Source organism: Trematomus bernacchii, unplaced genomic scaffold (assembly GCF_902827165.1).
Source record: "Trematomus bernacchii unplaced genomic scaffold, fTreBer1.1, whole genome shotgun sequence".
NCBI classification, from domain to species: domain Eukaryota; kingdom Metazoa; phylum Chordata; class Actinopteri; order Perciformes; family Nototheniidae; genus Trematomus; species Trematomus bernacchii.
Window position 1 is genome coordinate 1135204 of NW_022987654.1, and position 27045 is coordinate 1162248.

At 40.2% G+C, this 27045-nt stretch overlaps 2 protein-coding genes across 3 annotated transcripts; both read right to left on the reverse strand.

Annotated features, from left to right (window-relative positions):
- Positions 1-1951: 1951 nt before the first annotated feature.
- Positions 1952-8813, reverse strand: mdm4 (MDM4 regulator of p53). Of its 2 annotated transcripts, none has more exons than XM_034134922.1 (12): positions 8628-8813; positions 7554-7641; positions 7371-7445; positions 7081-7214; positions 6924-6973; positions 6408-6472; positions 5255-5351; positions 5006-5166; positions 4679-4861; positions 4485-4553; positions 3274-4377; positions 1952-3191 (listed from the first exon to the last, which is right to left on the reverse strand). In XM_034134922.1, exons 2-11 carry the CDS (start codon positions 7623-7625, stop codon positions 3805-3807), a joined length of 1479 nt encoding a protein of 492 aa, XP_033990813.1. In that variant the 5' UTR covers positions 7626-7641; positions 8628-8813; the 3' UTR covers positions 1952-3191; positions 3274-3804. The 2 variants fall into 2 exon arrangements, with proteins under 2 accessions (XP_033990813.1, XP_033990812.1); XM_034134921.1 differs by having other exon boundaries at positions 4679-4876.
- Positions 8814-10256: 1443 nt separating this feature from the next.
- On the reverse strand, positions 10257-26678 carry LOC117486582 (sortilin-like). Its single transcript, XM_034135093.1, is given in 22 exon segments — positions 10257-12519; positions 12607-12733; positions 12828-12940; positions 13259-13367; positions 14180-14296; positions 14373-14562; positions 14641-14825; positions 15368-15536; positions 15619-15721; positions 15936-16048; positions 16756-16911; positions 17658-17802; positions 18197-18324; positions 18402-18451; positions 19482-19555; positions 19721-19882; positions 20016-20118; positions 20207-20280; positions 20368-20430; positions 26323-26587; positions 26589-26650; positions 26652-26678. Coding segments are annotated over 22 exon segments (2535 nt in total). The 5' UTR covers positions 26664-26678; the 3' UTR covers positions 10257-12504.
- Positions 26679-27045: the final 367 nt, after the last annotated feature.

The following is a 27045-nucleotide window of genomic DNA, read 5'->3' on the forward strand; positions in this document are numbered from 1 at the left end:
TATGTTTCTACTCAAATCGACTTTTATTGTGTCACATCTCTATCACTAACCCGTTATTTATTCTCTTATTTGTTTGTATCTCTCAGGCTTTTTTGTTTTTTATCTCTGGCTCCACTGACCTTCTCCCATGTCAGCAGCAAGGTTAATTTAGCATCCTGGTTTCTGGAGTGACAAAATAGTCGGGACACAACAGAGAGAGTGTGTGTGTGTGTGTGTGTGTGTGTGTGTGTGTGTGTGTGTGTGTGTGTGTGTGTGTGTGTGTGTGTGTGTGTGTGTGTGTGTGTGTGTGTGTGTGTGTGTGTGTGTGTGTGTGTGTGTGTGTGTGTGTGTGTGTGTGAGAGGAAGGTCCTGTCCACACATTCAGTTACAGATACCCAGACACACAATTAGAAGAAAGCAGAGGAGGGTAAACAGGCTGGAGGTATGCAGACGAAGGACACCAGAAGAGGGTGACGTAGAAATACTTGTGTATATATAAAGCTGCTTTAAAAGTAAATAAGAAAGCCAGTAAGAGCAATAAGATGATAAAAACCGGCAGAAGTAGAGAGCGATGTTTTACAGAGAGCTTCCATCCCAACTATTTTCCTCTAGGAAGTATTGCATACACCATAGGGGATAAAGTGAGAATGTGTTAAGTTATTCTGGGGTGGAGATACTGTCACCATGGAAACATGCAGATCTCTTACCACTCCCTGGGCCGTGCCATTGTGAAGCTGCCATGTCACCATGCAGGGGTGTGATGCCATGCTTCGTGTCTACGCTCTGTGACGTTCGGACAAAGCAGTATGCTCTTCTTGATTTAGATGCAGGGTGAGAGGAAGCAAGTATGGCTGTCACGAGCATTTATTACTCGGCAGCATGTAATGTCTGCCAGCGGTGGAATTTAACTAAGTATTTAAAGTACCACTGCATATTGAAGGACATCGTTTTATTCTAGTATTTCCATTTTATTATTCTTAATATTTCTACTCCACTACAACAGTTTCAACTTTCTACTCAGAAACTAAACTAGGATGTTATGTCATAACTTATAATAAGGTATGGCTGTAGATTTAACTACCAGACAGTGTATTTAAGCAGGGCTGGATCAGTTGATGAGTCTATATAAAGTCTAGGGTCAATATAAATACTACATTATCATTTGTCAGTTCCAGCCTCTCAAATGTATAGATTCATGCTAAATTACTTATGTTAAAAAATCTGCAGACTAATCCATAATAGAAACAGTCATATTTACAAATATTGAAAAATAAGTTCAATGATGGCTCCACACAGTAAAATGCTGCTCACACATAAAACATGAAGAATAATTATCTAATTATATATTATATAATAGTAACAGTCAAAAGCCCTACTGATAATATTCAAATGACTAATTTGCATATTTACAGGTATTGATACTTTTACCCAAGTACAAGGTCTGAAAGAGCTCCCCCCAATGTTGATGTTGGCTAGTCTCATTCAGAGTCCACTTTAAAGCACTTTGAGTCAAATAACAGTTTAAGAGTTTAATGTAATTATATATGTTTACTGAAACATCTCATCAACCTTTTTGTGGTTTCAGAAGGTGGAGAGCTTCAGAGAACGCCCCTTTCTTCACACTCAGGGTATATTCCCTAATGGGTTATTATTATCTATCTAACTCCCAGGGGTAACATAGCTGAAGTATTTATGCACGTTACAAAGCAGAAGTGCTACAGCAACACATAGTGGACTGGAGGATATGGTGTCTATCCCAAAAATAAGGAAGCAGGACAGTGAGTAAGCAGAGGAGAGTTGCAGGTGCTGGAGACCAGTCAAGAAGGAGAGGACACATGACAGCTGGCCTGTCATACAATGACTTATTCTTCAACCAAAACACACACACACACACACCCAGCTGCAGTGGGTACTGTAAATCAACTGTCTCTGGTCTGCAAGATAACTTAATAAATAAATCACTTTCAACTCGTTATTGCTTTATGAAACTTAATTTTATTCCATGACAGGTAGAAAAAAACAACTATATGAGCTGTACCATGTTAACCCTCAGTACTCTTAGAACTGCAACAAGTCAGTCATTTAGAACCAGTATCAACTCTATAATACGTGCTTAGCCATTTTTATAGTCTTTATATAGACAGAGCTTTATTTCCCTCGGTGCACAATTATGTCGATAAATACAACAGGTTACATAAATCTTTTATAGCTCTTATACAGCTAATATAGCTCTCACAGCAGCTCAGTGCTGGCTCTGGTCACAACGTGAGGCATGCTCTATGAATGCATTACATGTTATTACTGTTAGTGTACAGCGGCAGTGGGCACGAGTTAATTTATGAGACTTCCCCACCTGCTGGCTGAAAGATTAAGCGCAAGTAAAAACAGATCAAGAGCTATGACATTCCCTCTGCGCTGAGCAGAGTCAAGAATTAAATGCTTTCGGTCACTGGATATCCACCTGTTAGCGTTTTAGAGCATACTGTATTTGGAGGAAGCTCACACACCGATACAATCTTCAAATAATAGAGCCATAAAAATAAAATATATACTATACAAATTAAAGTTCAGAGTCATTACGTGGCAGTGTAACGCTGAAATAAAACCTCCAACAACAAATGTCATCGAGGGTACATTTAGTAACTTATCCTGTGTCCTTAAACTTTTCAAATATCTTCCAGAAAATGATTTTGCTGTACAACACAGAAGAGCTTTGTAACACATGCAGCCTTTCTGCTTCAATAGAGGTGATGGTCATCTGAATTAAAACTGAATCATAAATAAATTAAATACTGAATATACAGGAACTGTTCATTTATCAAACGTTCAGCAAGAGATGTTAAGTACCCTTTCTGAAAGATAACATTTAAACTTTACCAACAATTATATGACATGACTTACTGCAGGCATAACTGTCATCAGAGACTTGGCAACTGTAAATATGGTATTGAATACATATTAAACATCAAATTACTAGCCCGAAAGGAAATTACAGTAAATACTTCAGCTGTGCATTCTCAAGCAGGTTAAATTCAATTCTACATTTTAAAACAATATGTTGAGAAACTTGACTTAAGCCACCACATTTGTATTGTACATTCACGTATGCTAAGAAGATAGAGAAGCGTAAGAGGATACTTTCATGGAGCTCCGAATGGTTTCAGGACTTTCCTTCAATCTTGTCTTCATAACTCAAATAAGAGCCATAATACCTAAAAGGACATAAAGAGTTTTTTTTAATGTTTTCAAAATGGCCTATTAGATGCCTTATGAAATGTTCTTGTTGTTTAGTACCTGCACTGATCTTTCCATGTTGTCCAGATGAAGGCTCAAGTGGATCTATGGGGAAAGAAATCAGACAAAACTAACAGAACTAAGGGAAGCAATAATAACCAGCATCATTCAATGCAAAAAACAAGAACATTCACAGCCTGGAGAACAAGGCTTCATGAATTCAAATAAAAGCTCACACAAACTGTACACACCTAGGTGATCTTCACATAAATAAATACTTTTGCATGTCCCTTATTGAAGTTGTGGCTCCAAAACAAACATTTGGTAGGACAAACTGTCATGTCCAAGATGTCTTCTAACAATACTTCAGAGGCACTGTGACGTAAAGTAAAGCATGCAACCAAGAGCAAGCTTCACCAAGTGCTATACTTATATACTAAATCTGTGTGTATCTGCTTTTCACGGTAAGGTGCACGTTTTGTATGTGTGTGTGTGTGTCTATGAGCAGAGAGTGTGCATCTGAACTGTCGAATGTGTGTTGTATTTTTATGTTGTCGTGTCCCTAGAAGCTAGCAGATGTGTGTGCACTGTTTAGATGAAGAATATCTTAATAACTTTTTGAATGATTTTCCCACACCCAGGACAAGGAGCCTGGAACTTGTGAAGCCTCCTTGCACATGGGAAGCAGGTGAGCAGGTGAGACGTACGTCCGTGTATTATGTTCCCGTTGCGTGGTCGCACTCGACACAGCTTGCAAGGCTCCAACAGGGCCTCGGGCCTAACTCCTTCAATCTCCATGCCCAGATTCTCCTGACTTTCCCCCCCTGAAAGCTGCTGATCACTGAGAAAGCTGGAGGTCCAGGGCTCCTTGCCTGTCCCTGAAATCTTAGTGGGCAGTGGGCGGTCGGCTGTGGAGTGGGAGGGCAGGATGACGGGGTCCGACACCGTCCTGCTGCAGTCTGGGACGTCAATGCCCGCGTCACTGTCATCCTCCTCATCATCATGGGTGGTGAGAGAGCTGCATGCTGGGATGTCAGGAACGGAGAGGGAATGGGCGAGTCGGGGGACATCTTTGTACCAGTTCTTACGCAGAGCCCAGCAGCGCACACAGTACTTCTGGAAAGGAGTGTTGTACTTCCTGCACTCGGAGCACTGCCACGCATCCTGAAGGGGAAGGGACATCCAAAGTCACGCATGTGCAATTTTTAAGTTCGAATCAACAGCTTATTAAAAACCTACAACATAGAGTGAGAAAAGCAAACCATAGAAACCTGTGTGGAGATCTCTGTATCAGTGTCATCGCTCAGACACTGAGAGTCCTCCTCTGGTTCCTCCTGCATCTTCAAAACAATATAAACAAGACTTTTAGTCAAACGTCTCATAGTATTTTTGGCGCATTTATTTCTATTATCAAAATATTTTAGGTTATATGAGCCTGACAATTAAAGATAAAACAAACGGCTACCTCTTTATCTGCTTTCTCCTCCTTCCCTCCTCCATCATCATCCTCAGGTAGCGCCTCCCCTTCTCCTGCGCTCCCTTCCTCCAGTGCAGCCTCTTTCATCTCCACGCTCACCTGTTCGCTCCCACCCTCCGTCAGGAACCAGAGGTCGTCGGTGGTGTCCGACACGATGGCCGTGTCCTCATCCTGTGCAGGAGACAGCTGACACATCAGTCAGACCACCACTGTTACACTCCAATTTGTGCAATTTGCCAACATGTGTCTCTTAAGGGCTGAACCAAAAGGTACTAATACGAGTTGAACTTTCTAACAACACATGAGGTTTCTTACTTGGTTAGTGTGGATGTCAGTGGAGCCGTTGCTCCTGCGGCTGTAGTTACTACGGAGATTACCCAGAAACCACCAGGGGAGGCCAGATAGGTCCCACTCGTCTAAAGTAACATCCAGTTTTGGACGTTTGCATGCTGACCGTGGCAGGCCTTCAAGGGAGTCTGGAGAGGTTTAGAATCGTTACATTCAGCATTTTGAGCGGGTCTTCTCCAGGGAGAACTGCATTATATAAACCGACTGTTTGTTTACCATCGTCAGGCTCCCGAGGTCTTCGCTGGGAGGGGGTCGGCAGGAGAGGCGCCGCACTGACAGCCTCCAGCCCTGCTTTGACCACACCTCCACATATCTGGGAGGGGACATGTGAAGGACAAAAGTTAGAAACAGAGCCGTAACTGGGTACTTGGAGGGCTCGCAGCTCCTTTTCAAGGTGGCCTCTGGGTAAAGGGAACAAGGGGCAGGGCAATTAGGGTACGGGACAGTGGGGAGGGAGGTAAAAACACATTGTTAAGATAAAAAGGGGGAGCAAAACCATGTGGAGAATGAAAAAAAGGGAACGAGAAAGGTGAGGTAGGAAAGCCAGTGTAATAAACACAGTGAAGAAACTAGAGAGTCAAGATTAAAAAAACAACTTTAAAAGTTCCATTCAAGTAGTGACTATGATATATACTGAACCAAATATCCATGGGAAAAATGATCAATCAGAAATTAAGATATGGAAATATATATGGACTAAAAAACATTTAGGTCATCATCAGAATCAAACTTGGCAACAACCTCAGAGTATAATTTATTACATGTGTTTGGATTTGAAATGGAGTAAATGATTTCATTCATTAAGCCAGTGAGGAAAAACCAAGAACTGGCTTCAGCTCATCAGGGGTTAGACAGAGTCAGAAGTAGCTGCTTTAAGGTGGATTTTGAAAAGGGTGAGGGAACACGGGGGTGGGGGGTTATGGTAGGGCCTGTGGCTGGATCAGGAGCTGCGATCCTCCAGTTTCGGAGCAGAGAAGAAAACTCTGAGACAGACAGAGAGGGTGACTCTGCCCCCCCATCCACTGGGTGGTGCTGGTGGATCGCAAAAGAGTGCAGATATTACCACCAGACCAAACCAAGGACGGGGTTGTACAGAGACGGTGCCACTCTGTACAAATTCACAGCAAGGAAGACAGCAGCCCCCCCCCCCCCTCCTCATTACACACAAGCAGTCTGCAGCTCGCTTTAGCTACACTTGCCACACTAAGGCCAACTGGTCTCAATCAAACATTGGCATCAGTGTGTGTGGCCGTGAATGATACAAATATATCATTTATTATCTATTTATTTTTTTAACAAATGCTGTGTGTAGCGAGGTGAGAAAGGTTTGGGGTCTCTGTTTCTCCCGAGCACCATGTTTCGGTTTTACCTGACCACGATCCTCCACTCCGCCCTCTACACACTCACGTCCCACAGAAAGATTCTCTGCAGCGTCTGCATTTCAGATAAGACACAGTAACAGAAAAAAAAAGACAACCCCACCCTTTAATTATAGCATAACACACTCTCTCACTAAGGCCTTCTTTTGCTGCTTTTTAGGACAAGCTTGAATGCTGTTGCTCTGGTCCCTGCATGTCCAAGAGATGCATAAACTATCACAATCATTCATAATGTGTGCAAGAAGAAGGCTGAAACATGTTTAGATATTCTCCATATACCTCGGATGCTTCCTTTTAAATAAGGCTAATGAAGATGTTAAAGAAATGAAATACTGTGTTTGTCAAACCCAAAGGGAAGAGGTAAAATAAATATTTGCGTTTCAAATCAACAGAAATGTTTAATAGAAAATATATTCATACATTCCGTGTCCTTTCATGAAGCCCCCTGACAGAACATGCATTTCATATAACAAATGTATAAAGCCAAAAATGAATATGCGACTTACCAGAACCACCAAGCACAACTAAATATTTCTTGAGCATTTCATACACCGGGCTGAAAAAGGAGAATATGAGAGATTAGAATGACCCTCCTTTTTAAAGATGTTTAATATATTATTACTGAGTGTTGACCAAGAGCTAAATTCTGGTGTAGATAATTACCTCGGGTTCTTGACGGAGAAGCTCTCCACCTCCAGCAGCTCTCCCAAAGGGTCATCCTGGCAGTGGACTATGTGCTGCCTCTGTTTGTCATACAGTTGCTTTCCCATGATGTACTGACCCAAATAGTGCATCACCTACACAAAATACTGAATATCAGATATCACAAGGCACCTACAGGGTAGATATTTACCTATAGGAACACAGTACTGAACATAGTCTGAATAACACTTGGTTATGAGCCAGTCGGACAGGCTGCACACTAACAAACATGCTTGAATTTGACAGCTCACCTCTTTGAGTGTAAAGACTTCTTCCTGAGCTCCGGCAACACGCAGAATCTGCAGGAGAGGGGCTTTTGGTTGTACCTGGGCGGGAAGAGCAGTACCACATTTAGCTTTCTATATGAAGTATACATGTGATGTTGGATAATTATACAGGCAAATAAACCAGTCATAGTTTTTGTATAACTGTACCTGATTTCCCTCTCCAGGCAGCGTTCTGCATGATGAGCTTGATGCCAGAGGCTCGGCCGACAGGGCGTTCATAGTAAACAAACAAAGTCTGGAACACAAAATTATAACATGTAAGATAAACCAGGCTTTAAATTAACAAGCATTTTCCATACAATCACATAATGCTGCTGATGTCAAAGTATTTCTATTTTGTGCTTTCACTCCACAACAATTCAGAGGTAAATCGTGTACTTTTACTCTACTACATTGATGTAATACCATTAGTTACTTTGCAGATTTGCATTAATAATGTGAAATAGAAACAATCCTTAAAGAGGACTTTAGTTACACGTGGATTAAAATAAACAAGCTACCCTGCGGCATACAAAGTAATAATTAAAATAGCTGGTAATAGCTGCACCTTTACCAGCTTTGATAACACTTTAATGCATCAATAATTATAAACAAAACACATTATATATATTATTCTGAAATCTGCATAATGAGTACTTTAAGCATATTTGGATGCTATACTTTTCTTAAATAACATTGTGATAGCATGACTTTTACTTGTAACAGAGTATTCCCACTTTTACTTTTACTTAAATACAAGATCTTTTCTACAAGTACTTTTTCCACCTCTGGCTTCAATGTATTATTTTATAACGTTACTTGAAATGGTAACGCCACCAAGGCTTACATATTTTGCCAAATGTTGTGGTTGTATGTGATCGAAGCTAAATAGACAGCAGTAAAAACAATCTAGCGTAGCTGAGCGCTGCCTGGGTGTATCCTTACCCAACTGATAACTTGTTATATTTTGCAAGAATTACGGTCTTTCAATAACAAGGCCAACATGATCGATTAGCCTGGCCAGCAAACGTTGGATAAATGGGTGAAATGTTAATTTAACACACAGAACAATGGCATCCCTTGCTAGCTACTGGCATGTGAACTGTAACATATGTGAAGCAGTGGCAGGTGACAAACACGCCACCGTTACTAGTGAACGTGCCAGTTAGCTAACTAACGACAGGGCTAACGTTAGCTAGCTTAGCTAGCAAGCTATTTCCTGAACGATGAAAATTATCTCACCGTGATGAGTTGACATTACTTCCCAGCTGCTAGTTACATTTTTCCTCACGCCTTAACAACTCGCCGATACTCTGTAAATATGTATATATATATAGCTAAAGAAAGCTGGCGTTTTTAACTCTAGCGCACTCTAACTAACAACACACAGTTAGCATAGTTAACTACAGATTCAAAACGATGAATGCGGCTACAACTTCCGGCTGTTCAGACAAATAAACCAGGAGTATGGCGCCCCCTATTGTTTGATAAAAGCCTCATAGTTACACAATCGTCTGATATAACACTATCCATATTGAGAGCATTAATGCAAGTTATCCAAGAGCTTTAACAATAATGGGAACTAAGTACCTGGGGGAAATTGCTGGTTAGTCATGCTTACTTTAGTTCAGGAGTCATAGATATGTTTGATATAGTGGTTGAATTTATATTTCCATTATTTCAGTTGTTGAATAATGCTCAAGTACTGTACTTAAGAACACATTTGTGGTACTTATACCATTAATTTATACATTTCTGATGGATTGTGGCGGGAGTTTATTTTACAAAATGATGACCTAGATTGAAATGTAGTCATTTCTTTTGATGATCCTGTGAAAATATTTTGGATTTTACTTATGTGATCAGTAAATGATCAAAAGAGTGGAATTGTAATAGAAACATATTATACTCACTTAGGCTACTTTAATAATATCATTGTGTGATTCTTATTTGCTAATGTTTATCTATATTTACTACTTCTCACACATCTTAGCTAAGCTTGGGAACATTCCTTATTAAGAAGATTTGTTGCAGTGTAGTTAGTTACTCTCTATGTGCACCAACAGTCTGGCCTTCAACTCAGGTGAACTGAGAACTTCCTGATATGGCCTCCCTAACTTCCAGAATGCTCCTTTCATTATCACCAAGCTCAACCCCTCCCTTTCGATATATTATACGTCTTACTTCACTTGATTTTACTGACGGTCAGACACTATAGAAATTAAGATCTCTGCATACTAAATATACTATCTATGCACAAGTGTTTTATTATCACCGACAGCCAATACATGTACAGCTTAAACTCTCTTAATAATTTAAGTCATCTTTCACATATTTCCTTCTTATAATTTCCATTTATTTCTAACGATTGGGAATTTTACACTATTGCCTGGACACAATATTTGAAGGGTGACACGTTGAGCTATGAGAACCTCTGGTTGTCTGATGATTATCTAACCAAACATTCTATTTATAGAGAAAATATTAAGCCTTAATAATGGAAATACCTAATAGGTCTGTTTTTAAATTCATAGGGGTTGTTCAATCATCTTTATTACCTTTTTGTAGCTAAAGTTTTGTTGTGTTGCATGAAGACATGTTAGCCATTGTTACAATTACATCAGTAGTATTTTGAATAGAATGGCTAATTGTAATACTTCTCACCTATCATGCAATAATAATAATAAATACACACTGCTAGAGATTACATTTAAGTGAGATGTACTTTGATATAAACATACTATATATTTTTTTGGAACTTGCCTAAGTATTGTTGCAATAATAGACATTTTGCATTAACCACAGCCAAGCATATCTGAACAGATGTAAGAGAGATTGTGTCATTTCATTCAATAAATGCCGACATTGTTATAAAACATTTGTGCTACAGAATAGTTTTATTCAGAGATACTTTTCTCTGATATTCTAGAAAACAGTCAAGAAAACAAGATGGAATGAAGATCACAACTCATTGCCCAAATACCAAACAAAAGTTAGATGTACAAGTAGCCACAAATGCAACCCTTTCACAGATCTGTAGATACAGTGCAAAAATAAATCATTGAATCCAGTAAATAGCTGGGTTTGTTCTTACTGACAGTTGTGTAAATAAAGAAGCATCAAGCATATTAATTTGCTTTCATATCTAACAAAGTCCACCCAACAGTCCTTGAGAAAATGCCAGCTTATTAAAATAGCTTATTCACTGGGATAATATTGACTCTGCTAGAGAAAACAAGCATTAGCCAAAGGCCCTGCACACGGCAAAAGTTACAGTTTTGCAGAAAACAAATGATTGCAATCCAACATATCATTTGAACAATGTATGTAACACAGTGAAATGTCATCTTGGAAAATGATACAACTCAATAAACTTCATAAAGTATATGCTCGTTATGGCAACCAGACATTAATCTGATAAATTAAGTTCTGTTATTGTGGATATTTAGCAGAATCTATTATATTATTAAGTTGGGATGCACCAATATATCATAAGACTGGCAAAAAAAAGCTTTAAAAAAGCAGTGTCAGTTCATTTCTGGAAATGTTTTTGCTGTAAATATTGTTTTTCTGCTGTCAAAATAATAAAAGGAAACAAGCCAACATGGTCTCTAGAAGACACTTGATTATCTTGATGATTCTTCACCTGCATTAAGATAGAGACACATGGACATTGGAATTGGCTAATATAGAAAAATATCAGCCAAATAAGACAAAAACAAAATATTTAAAACACAACAACATATTGGTGCACCCTGTTAAGCAAAAGAAAAATTAAAATCTGAAAGTTCAAGTAAAGAGTTTGAGTTAGCATTACCTTAATACTTTATATAATGCTGGGCTAAGGTTAGGTTTCACCTCTACAACCTCACCTCTACAATTCACTCCTCTACAAACTACTCAATAAAAGTGCTTTGGCAAATATTCAAGTCTTTTCACAACACATACAGGGGAATAATACAATTGCTTGTATGAAGCTGCACTGTATAAAAAAAATGAGTTTGTATTTGATGTCTTCACAACAATGGCAGGCCATTTTAACATTTATTCCGAAAGTTTCACAAGGCACTTTAGCATTCATTTCTTAGCAATCTAATAAAGTATTGTTTTATTGGGCATCATTTATCTGTCAGCTGATAAAAGTTATAATTTAGTCTAAAATAGGCACTTATTTGTCTTTTATTTTCTAGAAAAATGGAACTTGTTTGTTCTGGTTAATTTGACATTAAAATCAGATTTTTTTTCTATCAATTTAAAAATGTTTTAATAATTACAATTATAAAACAATAAAAGTGGTATGAAATATGTTTATCTATAGTGCATCACCTGAATAAAATGGAAGTATATTTCCTTCAGAACAAAACAAGATGTCACTAGTCAGAGACGATGACCAGTAACATTAAAGGAGGCACTACAGCTCTTAGTAGCTGTTACAACAATACCTTGAATTCTTAGGAACTTGTGATTAGCAAGAACTCATAGTGAGTAGCGTAGCCTTATCTTAGTGACTAGTGAAGCAGACAAAAGTAATATTAAAATGGTCGCCATTTACAACAGGACTGTATGTTGCAATTATTAAGTTTACAGAGTACAAAAACTACCTAAGTGTCAGCAGACAATCTCTGAGCTAAAGTATGATAACTACTTTCTGTGTTCTGTTGATTAGCAGTTCCCTAACTCTTATTGTGTGAAATGTTCTGTAAGCCTTTATATCTAGCCTCTGTATTATGCTTCTGCAATGCATCACGATATGAAAGGCCATCTTTTCTCAGGTCAGCATGCAAGGGAACATACAGAGCATGTATTCAGACTCAGTGGTCTTTGCAGAACTCTTTGTGACAGACACTACAAAAGCTCTCCAGGGACCCCAGAAGCTTTCCTTCTGTTCTGCGCTGGGTTTGTCCCCCTCCCCAAAAAAACGGTTCAACCTTTTTTATGGGAGCCTCGACTGGTAAAAGGAAGCCATGTGAGATTCTGCAGAGTCCTCCAGCCACCAGGGGATAGCGAGAAGTGAAAAAAAAGATGTTAATCGGCATGTGGGAGCACCACGGGTGCCCAGGCATCACGAAGACTGTGTTAAATGTAGTCTTGAAGAGCCTTTGAGGGAGAAATGTCCGCCTTATTCTAACAGGTCCTGTGGAGAAACACAAACAATGCTTATAAGGGAGGAAGATAATCACAAAGAAGAACTGAAAAAGTAATTTGACACAGAACCAGATACCTGATCTGAGTCTTCATTGTACTGTGCTTTTCCTGTCTCCATGTAGTGTGTGTCAATATCATCGACTCCTTCTATTTTATCAGCCTCAACATTCTCTCTCATGACAGAGTATCGATGCACGAGGAACCTGGTGAGGACATGAGGAACAAACAGAGATGAAATACAGTGTTTAACAGTGTTCATTTATTTTTGTGCAGACATATGTAACATATTTAACTGACCGTCCTCCGCAGACATATTTCTTAACCAGCCAAACGCCTGCAACAGCACTCGACAGAAGCATCGCTATGACAACCATCACTATGACAGCAGTGTTCGGTGAACTGTCTTCAGTCTGTAACGAGTTACACAAACGTGAAGAAAGGCGTGAAGAAATGACATGCGAAATTCAATGAAAAAAAGATTCACCAGACTTCCTGTCTCTCAGCTTAGAGAAGAGACTGTAATATTCCTCAAATAAATACATCAAACAAACATGATCGGGTCGTGCCACACCCCTACTAGGTAACTAACACATGCCTTCAGTGTTCACCATGACAAAGATCAGAGGTTCCCCTTTTGATTCTCAGGCCCTAACCCATCCCAATGTTAACTAGGTAGATACTGTCTTTCTAGCCTACCTAGTATTTTTCTCAGAAGGAGCAAGACTGACCAGAGAGTTTGGAGAAAGGACGTTGCTGGTGCACATCCTCCCCAGGTCTGTCTCCTTCCTGTCGGGCTGAAAACCTCCCTCACACTGGTCTCCTGGAACCTTCCGGTAGCTTACATTTAAGAAGAGACAGAGAGACACGTCAGGCAAGACAAATCGCAAAGAAAATTACACAGGGCAGGACAAGACAGCAGGTAGACTAAACATAAGATTCTTAACACTAATGAAGAAAAATAGAAGCATACTAAGATGTTTTGTGAAGTTTTTTATAGTTGCTTTCAAACCCTATACTTAATTGTGTCCACTATAGAGTGCTGCAGGGACAGTACCATTTTCTTATTCCATTGGATTTTGGATTATTTAATAAAATAAACTCTTTGGTAAATGATACTTACACTTTAGCAAGATTAACACCACTTGTTTGATTTTTGCAGTGTAATTGGAATTGGCTTGGGCATTTAAAATGCTAACAGTGTTAAGGACTTGTTCCTGCAACCCTCCATTAGTGACTTAACTAAGGAACCCTTTATTATGTTGCTTCATTATTACATTACATTACATGTCACTTGTTAGACGCTTTTATCCAAAGCGACTTACATACTCAATACTGTGGGCAATCCCCACAGGAGCAATTTGGGGTGAAGTGTCTTGCCCAGGGACACAACGACATGCTGACTGCAGTGGGGTTTGAAGCTGTGACCCCCTGATCCGAACACCAACACACAACCCACTGCACCACACGCCTTCATGAACCTTGTATTTATTGTATGTACGATGTAGTTATTCTTGAACTACATTCTCATAGAACAACATTCAACGTAATAATCTGTAGCAGGCTCCTGGAAGTGAAGTGGAGAGGTCAACATACGAGGTTATATTTACGGCTAAGGAAAGAGAGAGTAAGATAAAAACAGGCCTCCTCACCCGCTGGTCTGAAGCTGTTCGGTGGTCCCATTTAAACAAAACTCCAGAGGGTGACCCTTCAGCTCCTCCTGCTCCACACACTCTGAGCTGTTCTCTGGCCGGTAATATCCAAAGTCACTGTGAGACAAGAAATTGACAGACACGATAAATATGTTTCCATTAATTCCATTTGTGTTCTTTTTCAAAAACATACCAGTGATAATCCTCTATTGTACACGGACAGGGGGACAGCTTCTTAGTGATGGCATAGTCCCTCCCGTTCCAGCAGACAGAGTCTTTCCTCAGGCGTAGGAAGGTTTCCTTATAGCCCAGCACACAGCCATCATGTGATCCACTGGGGTCTGCAGAGTGAGCCAGCCACTGCACATAGTCCCCCTCAGTGCCTGCACATGTACACAAGCACTGAGTTAGTCAATAGGTAAAACCCTTTCTCTTAAACCCTCATTGTCCCACATACTCACAGTCTCTGGTGAGGATCTTCCTGAAGTCTATGGTGATCACCACCCATTTGCTGAAGTCGTTCCTGTAACCCCACAGGCTGACGTTCATGGAGCGGGAGCCGGGCTCACTGTCCATGCCGCTGAAGTGGAGCGGGTCGCTGGTGAAGTTATACGTATGCCAACACTGCCCCTCATCTGTGGAAAACCTGAGGGTGTGAGAGGCAAAATTGTCATTCTGTCATGACTCGTTAAATAAATACATTACTGTTACAATGCTTTGTGAGTTGTTCTTGCATTGATTTATTGATATTTATTTCACTTTAATTAAAGCAAACAATGACTATGTACTTGTTAAGCATTATATATGCCTATACCTCAGAATAGTTATTAGATAATGCATTGTAAAATAATTATATATATATATATATATATATATATATATATATATATATATATATATATATATATATATATAGTATATGTTATATTAATATTGCTATGAGAAATATAATAAACTATGACCCTTAAAAGTATTATGATACTTTATCTTGTAATACATTACAAATGCTTGAGAAGGTGTTATGATGGATAAGCATTTGAATATTTAGGAGTGATATAACTATTATTATACATGTGCTAAAATCAGATTATAATGCTTTACGTATATATTTAATGCAGTATACACATGGTATTCATAAAAAGTGCTACCAACGATACTAAAATAAACTCATTGTGTAGGTATATTCACTTTATCTGGTTGACAGGAGCGTTGGTTTGCTCCACAGCCACCAGCAGCCCCCCAGAGTCCATTATAGCATAATGGTGGGGGCCTCTGAGAGCCAACATCCAGGAGTAGCCCCCGTCATCAGACACGTACACATCAGGTGAGAGAGAGGACACTTCATCCCCAACACTGCCTGAGGAAACGCAGGACAATGGTGTAAGTAAACATCTCACCATGCAGTAAAAGTATTTATTTGTATATTTGTATTTATTTACCATGGGCAAGAATGATGCCTACAGCACTGGATTGTGAGAGAGGCAGCATGGGGACGTTCATCATCATGGTGATGCTGTAGGCTGCGTGGATGAGGAGTCTGCACTGTAAACACATGATTATATGTTGGTACCAAGTCCACATGAAGACACTCATATTTTCTTATGCTAAAATTCCATAGAAACAAGAAACAGAACTGATCTCATATAATAACAAGACTCAAACAGCTAAGTGAATAAATGAAACACTCCAGAAGTAATGAGAAATACTCAAAGATAAAACTGAATATATTTAAATGATGCATGAATGTTTGTCTCACTCTGTTAGGCCTGTTGGTCGAGGTCTCGGTGTCACAGTGGCTGTTCTGTGGTCTGCGCAGCGTCTGCCATTTTGCTCCCTGGTCAAAGGTGATCACTGTCTCCATTGCACCATCTGCAGTCAATAACATTCACTTCAGTTCAGTATCCATATGGGTACACAACTATCTAACTACATTTTTGAAAACATTTTCCTAAATCCGTGGACTCATCATATCCTACCTTCTATGTAGCAACTGTTCTTAGTTTATACTACTATGGTGAGAAAATGAAAAATCGACTAATTCAACCAATCGAAAATCTGTTTGGCATCAATGGCAGTGAACATTTAGTCGACTTTATATTAAATTATAAGGATTAGTAAGGACTCATTACATAGTGAGTTCAAGGAAGGATTCTAAATGTAGGATGCCAAACTGTATTCACAATCAACGCTATAAAAACACCCAATAAAATAGCCACAATGGAAAGCAGTTTGTGTTTGGTTGAAATGTTTTTTGGGCATGTATACAGGATTTGCCACCCAATGGCATGGATCAAAGGTGGAATAAAGTTACATTGTATAGTATAATAAGTCACTGTCTTAAAAATAAAAAATATATTTGTGGATAAGAAACATCAGATGGTTTACTAACTTTAACAAACATACTATTACATCATCACTGTGATGTTCCAGTGCGGCGAAGAGAAATTAAGAGCCAAATTGGAAGAGCAATTCTTAAAATGAAAATAAATGATATCATATTTCAAAATGTTGACAAAAAGGTACCCGAAGACTCGTCTTAAATGTGTAAGTACATATAACTCGGTGTGCTGACTCACCCTCTGAGAGAACGCTGGTCATGTAGACGCCCCTGAGTGAAGAGATGGCGGTGAAGTCGGTTTCGCTTCCTGTGGTCGTGTAAAGATGGCGCTCCAGAGATTTGGAGAAAACAGCTCCTCTGTCATCTGACACATAGATGGTTCCAACACCTGAGTCTGATCACACACACACACACACACACACACACACACACACACACACACACACACACACACACACACACACACACACACACACACACACACACACACACACACACACACACACCACACACACACACACACACACACACACACACACACACACCACACACACACACACGCACACACCACACACACACACACACACACACACACACACACACACACACACACACACACACACACACACACACACACACACACACACACACACACACACACCACACACACACACACACACACACACACACACACACACACACACACAACACACACCACACACACACACACACACACACACACACACCACACACACTCACACACACACACACACACACACACACCACACACACACACACACACACACACACACACACACACACACACACACACACACACACACACACACACACACACACACACACACACACACACACACACACACACACACACACACACACACACACACACACACAGGTTCAGATTTAACTTTGTATGACAGCCCCAAGGCTCCTGCTTGATGACGCCTGCAGAGAAACGTTCTGCAGCTTGGAGGTATTTTTCAAGGACATCTAATGAGACTGTTCAAATGGAGGTGATTTTGCATTATCAACCATTTTGTTAATCATTAGCATCATCTGTAATCAGCATCATCATCCACATCAATCATCACTATCAGCAGCATCCTCACTGGTTCTGACCTCCAGGGTCGTCCACGTGCATGAATATCATGTCCTGATTGGATGCCAGGATGGAGTAGAACTGCTCGTGGTTGACTGTAGGAAGCTGAGCCATGTTCCACACTTTACCTCCGTCCACCGACACGTGGATCTTACGCTGTGTCCCCTAACACACACACACACAGGAACATGTTAAGGTCAAAGATAGCAATGCCATAGACAGGGTTCATTCTGTTTTTAATCCCTTTTTTGCCAGGGAAAACTTGATAGCTACAGTAACCGAATTGAGCTTGCGCTGTACCTTTAGCTCGCAAAAAGAGACAAAGGTATTTTCGGGTAAATATCCTTATTATGCGATTAACTGATCACGATATGAGTTAAACTACCTCAAGATGTGGCCTGGCTGAATCAATCATATTCTGATCCAACACTGCCTTAAGACAGTCCACAAAGGCTAGATACTGCTTTTTTTTTTTAATGATAGGTTTTTTGTGATATGGGTTAACTGGTCCTTCGAGTAATTTTTCGAAACATTTACTTGCAGAGAGACACACACTTACCTTGCCAGTCATGATGGAGGCAAAAACAAAGCGCCCCCCCAGTACGAAGGAGAAAACTCTGGTTGCAATGGTTTGGAAACTTCGACCATAATCTGCTGTCTTCTTTAACTCCAGCATTCCTTTATCTTCTAACAGGAAGAAAGAGGAATTACTACATGTAACGCAGGATTTTAAATAGACATGTGAATAAACTGTGTTCACTTACTGCATGATCCATTGTAGTTTGTTGTAAAGTAGATGCTGTTTTTTGGACCCCTATATTTGAGAAAAATGAAGAAACAGTAAAGGAATGAATCTGTAGAAAGATCAAAAATGTTTTACTTCTAGAGTTCTCTTGAGTTCAAATGTAAATGACTTTGAGAAATGGTAGAGATCATAGATTATGGTTGTGGTTTTTTCTAAGTGCTTTGCTAGCGGTGCAAACATCAAACCCTCCCGGGCTGAGCTCCAACCAATCTGGCTTTGTTCGCTGCCAAAGGGGACGAAGGTTTTCACACTGCAGAGATTCTGCCGGTTCGAGGACTGTGGGCTGAATAAGAATGCCTTCGCTGACTCATGACTCACTCTGACTGCAGCCTCAGCTCCCTCTCTCTGCTGTCAATTTAAGTCGGGGTCTAAATAACAGCTGTGGTCACGCAGAGCTATCAAAATGTTCCCACAATGCAGCGCTCACAACCACAGGCTGACACCACCACTACCCCATGTGAACTTGAGGTGTCCAAAAGCAATGAAAGCAGGAGAGTCAGGAGAGTGATGCAAACTGTGGTGAGAAAAACAGCTGGAATAACAAAAATGGACAAATAAAACACACACAAACACGGAGGCTGTGTGGAGACAAATATGCTGTTATGTACTCTTGTCTTTTACTTAAGGACGGCAGCCTGACCCTAAAAGCATGTTCTCAAATTGTTCTATCTGGATTTACAGTTTATGGATTTACTGCTGTGTGTGCGCCATGGAACATAAATATATGATTTTCCATATAGTACACCAATAAAGTCTCTGCTTCAGGGCTTTATTTAGTAGTAGCTATGATGACGTAAATCATCAGGTTGTCAAGGGAGAGGGAAAAAATGAATATGAATAACTAACTGCCAATGACTAATAAGTAATAGTATTTAAACACGTGGTCCAAGCCCCCAACCCAATCATTCGTATCCCTATTTAGTCCGGGTTCTTCAGTATGCCATCTGTAACATATTTAGTACCAACATCAACCCAAATACCTTGTGTGTATTTATAATTTATTACAAGACTGACAGATTATGTAAAGGAGAATTCTCACCATCTGACCAAACAAACACTGTCATGGATTTTCCTCCAGGTGGCGCCAAAGTCCTCCGACAGCCACAGGTCCAACTGGAGGGAAAAGGCTCAGTTAGTAAAGAAGTGTTCATAGACTTTTGTGTTAGGACTTTTTGATAATATTGTTGATTTAGAAGAAGTCAAACATGTCATTATGAAACGTGATTAAGTTTTAAACTCAAATCGATTTGGTTTGGTCTAAAGATTGAAAGCTGCTACCATGATACTGAGCGTCACAAGTGTGTTGCAGTCTCCGGGGTTGTACAGCATCTGAATGAGGGGCTCAAACGGCAGGTCGGTTGGAACAAAGGTCAAGCCAAAGTCCTGGGAGCGAAACAGTTTAAACCCCCCGACGTCTGACACATCTCCAGTGAGAATCACCTGAAACCAAACACAGAGATGAAATGTCCATCATACACTAATAACATAACATTAGACTTATCATTTCCTGTGTTATTACAAGACCAACACACAAACCACCATTAAGCTCCATAATGTGAACATTTCGGCTCACCTTGCCAGAGTGGTCAGGACTGATGGCGAAGCCGAACTCGCTCTGGATGAAGGTGTGGTTGATCAGGTGCGTCACATCTTTGAACGTCTTCCCATAGTCTTCACTGACACAGTGACAACGTTGCAGTTAGACCCTCTGACCACAGCTATGACTAATAATTAACTGCAACATTTCCACTGGGTATTTCTCACCTCTTGTAGAGATTGGACTGGCCAAACCGCATCATGAACAACGGCACCTGGAATGTGGTCAACACCAGCAGGACCTGGGAGAAGAAGCAGGATAACACAACAGTCTTGCAACATATTCGTATATTTAATTCAAACATTTTCAGTCATGTAAACAAACTCACCCCGGAACCGTCTCCCACCCAGGCCAGTGACAGTGAACCCATGGTGCTCACTTTGAAGGTGAACTGTAATGAAAGGAAAAAAAGTGAGTTTTTAGGAAACAATCAATCTGAGTCATTCTTGCGCAATGTTCCTTGACTATGATTATTTAAAATATTTCAGGCACATGGTATTTGCTTAATATTCACTCGACTGAAGGAAATTCACACTCAAGAGTACACAGTTTAGTCTTAAACAAAACACAAGAGAGTGTGTGTGTGTGTGTGTGTGTGTGTGTGTGTGTGTGTGTGTGTGTGTGTGTGTGTGTGTGTGTGTGTGTGTGTGTGTTTCTGTCCCGCGCTGAACAAGAGGACATTGCATTGTTTTTACTGTCCAAAGTAACTCGGCCAGTTGGATGCACTCTGCATGTGTGACCTACATTCCCGCCTAATGACAAAGCCGAGGCCAGAGAACAAAACAATTACCCGTGGCCCGAGCACAGCAAGAACACACACACACACACACATTTAAACACTCGCTCAAAGTATTTTTATTCTGTGTGAAAAAAATACATGTATGACTCTACGGACTGGTGTCCTACGGTTTAAGTTCACGTTTTTTTTAAAACTTTTTTAAATGTTTCTTTATGTCAATCAAGGGAAAGTTCAATTTACACGCAATATTCCGCTATTAGGATCTGAGTGGTGCCAATAAGAAAGGCATTTGTTTTTAAGTGGTATTTCCAATTATCTAAAGATTATACAATACATAAACAAACACCATAAAGAATTCACTTGAGACAATACAAACTAAGGCCTCGTTTTTAGACAAATTAATTCAATGCCTTCAAGACTTTTTAAGCCTCAGCTGGATCCTTGTGCAGAAGATTTGTTATTCAATAACACATTTTAAAAACAAAACCGCAGTGTTACATAATATTAGATGTAATTTGAGGAAAGAGTTCTGTCCTGAACTTTTATTTCACAACAAGTGCACTGACTGCCAGATTCCAGTCTGTTCACCCAGAGTGACATTCAAGGGTTTGGTAATTTCAGCAACATATTTAGCCACCAAAGGTTTCTCCCCTCCTGTCTTTCTCTGGCAGGGCAGAGATGTTTACAAGGTGAGCCGAGCCCCAGAGAGTCTGCACACCGCTCTATAAAGCCACAGGAGACGGCCAGGTCTGGCTGCTGGAAACTCCTTGTAAACAGGTCCAGTGGAAACTGGCCAGCTGCGAATATCCGAGTGTGTGAACACAACTTTCCATCTATTCTCTACATAAATCACTTCATCACCCCCTCGCCTGCATCAAACTATTCTTGAATCTCCATCAGTTTATTGCCTGACAACTTAACCTCCTCTTTTTGCAGTAATTAAGTCAATCTGGTATTTAGTTAGAAAATGTTAAGCATGACGAGTCCTGTCCTCCAAACAGTCTCGCGCCAATAAATCAGTGTTTTGGCTTCAAATCTTTCAGGGAATATTGTTTCATGTCAGTTTGATCTATTTCCCTGTATTCCTGCTTTTCTCTGTTTCCATGTAATAAAAGTGATTATAGTGAAATAAAAAACGTATTAAAGTAAAGGGCTATTATGGGTTTTAGATACGGGTGAAACATCGAAGTTATGGTCATACTTGAGGTTTAAGCGGGACTTAATGGATGCACAAAAATCCACTTTTTCTCATAATATGTATTGACGTTAAGAAGAGATCAATGTGGGTAACCCATGAATACTTCTCTGTCCTCCCATCGTAACATGCAAACCGGCTTTGATTCATAATTATAATCATTAACAACCATATCAATACTACTATTGCAATAATCACAACATTAGTGTGACAGAACCATGAAAACTACAGTTTCATATAATAAACTAAGCCATTTCATGGTCTTAGCCTGATTATCTGTGCTTTATAATGACAACTAACATATATCTAAGGTTATGACTGGGATTTTAAACCCATTTTGTTTGTTATAAGTACAGTGAAAGCAAGGATTTCAAAACTCACTGATTTGAATTATTTTCAACACAATTAAAATACATTTACTAAGAGTCAGCTTTTGTTTCAGGGAACAAATATCTTTCAGCAAGAACAAACAAATACTGTATAAGTTCTTATTATAACTTTACGAAGAAGTGTCATATCATTCAAATTATATTCTATTTTAATTAGGGAGCACGAACATGAAACAATTATTGGTCAACACGAAGAGCCTACAGCCACGTTTGCAGAACTATGATGCTGCAGTTTGTACACTTTGTGCTAAACGCTAACGTCAGAATGCTATCATTCTTACAATGCTACATGTTTAGTCGATGTATCATCAACCCCATTTACTTTGCATTTTAGCTGTTTAGCATGGTAAAGTGTGCTAGTTAGACAACACAAAGAACATCTAATAATGATGGAGGTGTATTTATGTCAAAAACGTGACTACTGGCTGATGTATCCGAAAGGTCAAAAATGAGTATCAAAAACATGCTCTACAATAAACCCTACTCTGCAACATAGAACATTCATTTATTCTGGATGTTATCACAACGCAAATAACTCCCATAGAAAAGAAAGGAAAAGCAATAAAAAAAGTTATCTTTACAAAAGTAAGAAGTGTGGTCACATTGAGCATAGCTGCCGAGGTCACTGCAGGTCAGCAGGATTCAGGGTGTGTAATGTGTATTGTTTTAGGATCAAATCTTTGCAAAAGTTTCTGCCAATAGCTTGCACACCTGTATTGAATCCAACACGCAGGATGTTTTCCACATCTGCTCCCCTGAAACCCCTGACTGGACAAATGCTGAATGTTTGTTTAGCGGCTACAGCTTCACTGAGACTGAAACCAAAACAACCAACAACTGCATGATAAAAAAAAAGGTCAGATGAAAAAAGGCTGTGAAAGCTGTGACTGAGTGAAAACTGCTGGAGAAGGGTTAAGCAGAACGGGAAAAGGTTATTAACCACTTGGTCCTGTTCTGTAATGGGGATAACAGAAGCACAGAGGGAGACAGTGAAGAGAAGAAAAGATGCTTGAGTTATTAGTCAGCGAAAAGAGTGAAGAGATAAATGCCTGACCCTGCTGGCTGTGGCCTCACAAACCAGACATGACCTCATGCTGCATCACATGTTTAATTTAAGGACTTGCTCCTCTGAGCTTCATCTGCTCAAAAGCTCATGACACTCCAGGTGTGTGTCAGTAGATCAACTTTCAAAGATGAACAGTGAAGCACAAGTGAATGTTACCCACTCTGCTGTACATGAACGCACACACATGTCCATGCAGACGCAGTCATACCCTGTTGGTGGGTGGGAGCACAGCGAGTTCCTCTCAGAAGTCGGACGCCAGCACAATGAGCTCCTTATTCCCTCTGCTCTGGGTTTTAACCTTTCTGCTTCAGCCGTGTTTACACGCACAGAACTTCAGAAGAGGAGGTCAAACTCTCTTGGCTCTGATCTAAACACATGAAGCTGTGTACACCAACCCTCTGATGCTGGGCTCAGCTGGGTAAGCTGGGCTGTATTATATATATTGTTCAAGAAATCCAGCCATGTGTTGCTCATATTAGCATTTAGTGATATATCTTTATATGCATTTTATCAAGACAAAGCACCATTGTGCCTGTGTAGAGTTTCAAGCATGACTGTAGACTCAAAGTCCAAGTTTTGTTATATTTTTTACAACAAACAATTCAGTGATTAATCAAGAAAATAATTGCCTGTAGTCCTGATTACATCTACATGGATGCAGGACAGAGAACAATCTGCAAATTGTTACATTTGAGAAGCTAGAACCAGCAAAGTAATGGCATTTTTGATGATAGAAACATTTGACTTTACAAACATGTATCAGTTGTATGTATGATAATCAACTTTTAGCACTGGTGTGGATGCAATTAAATGCAAACTCAGATGAAAACATACTTTATAAACTTCTACAGCTTCTAAAATTCAAGCACAATTCTACCTCACAGTGCTTCTCTATTTTCACCAGTTTGTTGCTCTCATTGGATATCTCTCCCTGTATATCAACAAACACATACTTTCCATAACTCTCTCTCTCTCTCCCTATCTCTCACCCACCATGTGGAACATCAACTCTGCTGCTTTTCTTGGTGCTCCCACCCATTATGCTTCACCCTGAAAACAGAACATGTTTTTTCTCTACGATCTTTCGGCCAGAGGGGATAGAGGACGGGATGGAGTGAGGAGGAAAAAAATAATCGTAAAGGAACAGCAAGCTAGTTTTCGAACCAGACTGCGTCAGCTAAATTAACCTTACACAAACATACAGGAAAAAAAGCTCAGGCTGGTGAACAGAACACATGCTGTGTAGACTAAGTTGATCTGGCATATATTACACCATATATAAATAAAACAAGGAGTTAAAACGACTGATGTAAACACCTTGTCTGATCCAGCCCTGCAGCTCTGATAACAGAACATTTAAGTCCACACTGGCGCTCAGGTCGAGTCAAGCTGTAAAATCGTGGGGAATGTTTGTGAGGGAGGAAAGACCCCGAGGAGATAGGAGGGGTCTGCTCTCACGCCGGATCGTTTTCATGCTCAAAGCTAGCCCAGGTGTCTGAGGCGCCACCCACACACACACACACACACACACACACACACACACACACACACACACACACACACACACACACACACACACACACACACACACACACACACACACACACACCACACACACACACACACACACACACACACACACACAACACACACACACCACACTACACACACACACACACACACACACACACACACACACACACACTACACACACACACACACACACACACACACACACACACACACACACACACACACACACACACACACACACACACACACACACACACACACACACACACACACACACACACACACACACACACACACACACACACACACACACACACACACACACACACACACACACACACACACACACACACACACACACACACACACACACACACACACACACACACACACACACACACACACACACACACACACACACACACACACACACACACACACAGCTTTGGACCACGTCTGGTCCTATTATTCTTCAACATTCCTCTGGACATCTGGGTGGTTGTTGTTGTGCTTGCTATTACAACATGTTCTGTACTAAAATAACAGAAGGTGTACTTTGGTCTATTATAAAGTGGGATCATGGTTAAGGTTATAAAAGAGTTCAAGTCTATAAAAAAAAAAGGTTAAAAAAACCCTGAGGATGCTGGGTTTTGTACTGAGAAAACAAGGTATTTAAAGACATCTACTCAGGTTTGAGCAACTGGGAAAAACATTGTTCATTATGTTGTGAAATGTTATAGACCAAACAATTAACACCAACTGTATTACACCCTATACCATTCGTCAGATGTCAGAATGGACTAATGGAAAGGACAGAGACTGACAACCTGCATTATTCAGATCAACAAAAAGCAGTGTAGTTCTATCAAAACATTTGCAATATATGCAAATGTTCACTTCTTTCAGTCATTCCTAGAAGTCCATCTGTCCACAACCCAAATATATTAATTGGACTCCAGTGTACTAAAAGGAGAAGCAAAAACTCCTTAAGGTGGAGGCAAATGTTGACTTTATGATCGATCAACTATTAACACGGTTAGGAGGAACTACTAGAAAGGTCATACAGATCGTTTACGTGTGTCTTTTAACATTACAGATGGCTTTCAAACAGAAGCATTCCCTCTGTTGCAGTATAAATGTTCAAGTTATATCATCTAACGTTATCAGGGTCTATCTGTTTGGTGGTGTAATTTGAAAATGTGTGGACACACTATTTGCAGCTCCATGTGACCAAAGACTCATTGGAAGTAGCCTGTGAGTTTACCCCAATAGCAGCAAGCATTAAGACGAGGCTACTTCCCCTCTTCTGAAAGTTTTATGTTGTTATGGTGGTTCAAAATAAACCTAAACAAGTCACTTACAGAGTGGGTGCTGTTCTGCAGGGTTGACTCTACTCCATGCAGGGCTGTACATGTCTGTTCATTCAGTCCAGCGCTGCGTTTCGAGAGCTCCGACTTCTCTAAACTATGTCGCTCTTCATCACTGCCAAACTCCCTCTGTAGCCTCCTCAAACCTGATAAGTTGTCTCCCTCAGTGCCCAGAGCAGACCAAAACAGTCCGAGCGCCAAAACGCCAGACACGGAGATCATGTTTATAAGAAGACTGCAGTGCCCAACTTTGGACTCGCGAGAAGCTTTTCTGTCCCAACAGTTGGCTCCACATGCCCCCCTCATCACCAAATGCATCTTCAATAACGGCCCATGCACCGTGGCAGGTGATTGGTCAGTAGCAGAATAAGCTGCACGCTGATTGGACGGCGGGAATCTTCCTCAGCTGAGATGTCAGGGGTCTGCTGGTGTGACGCTGCCCCCTGGTGGAAAGACTGCGCGGTGACCGGGAAAAGTTGTAATCTTTTTAATTGGAGAATGTATTCCTTGAATTTGAATTCCAAGAAACATAAGAAAAGCAGAACAACAAGTCTGGATTATAGGGTTCCCACTTCAAAATGTGATTAGTTTCCCTTAGGAATATCTAAAGTATTTATGACTATCATTTTAGCCATTACTTTAATAGTTCCTAAACATGAAGTACTGTAATTAAGGCACAAATATAACTATTACAATTGTCCACAATAGGATCCTAAA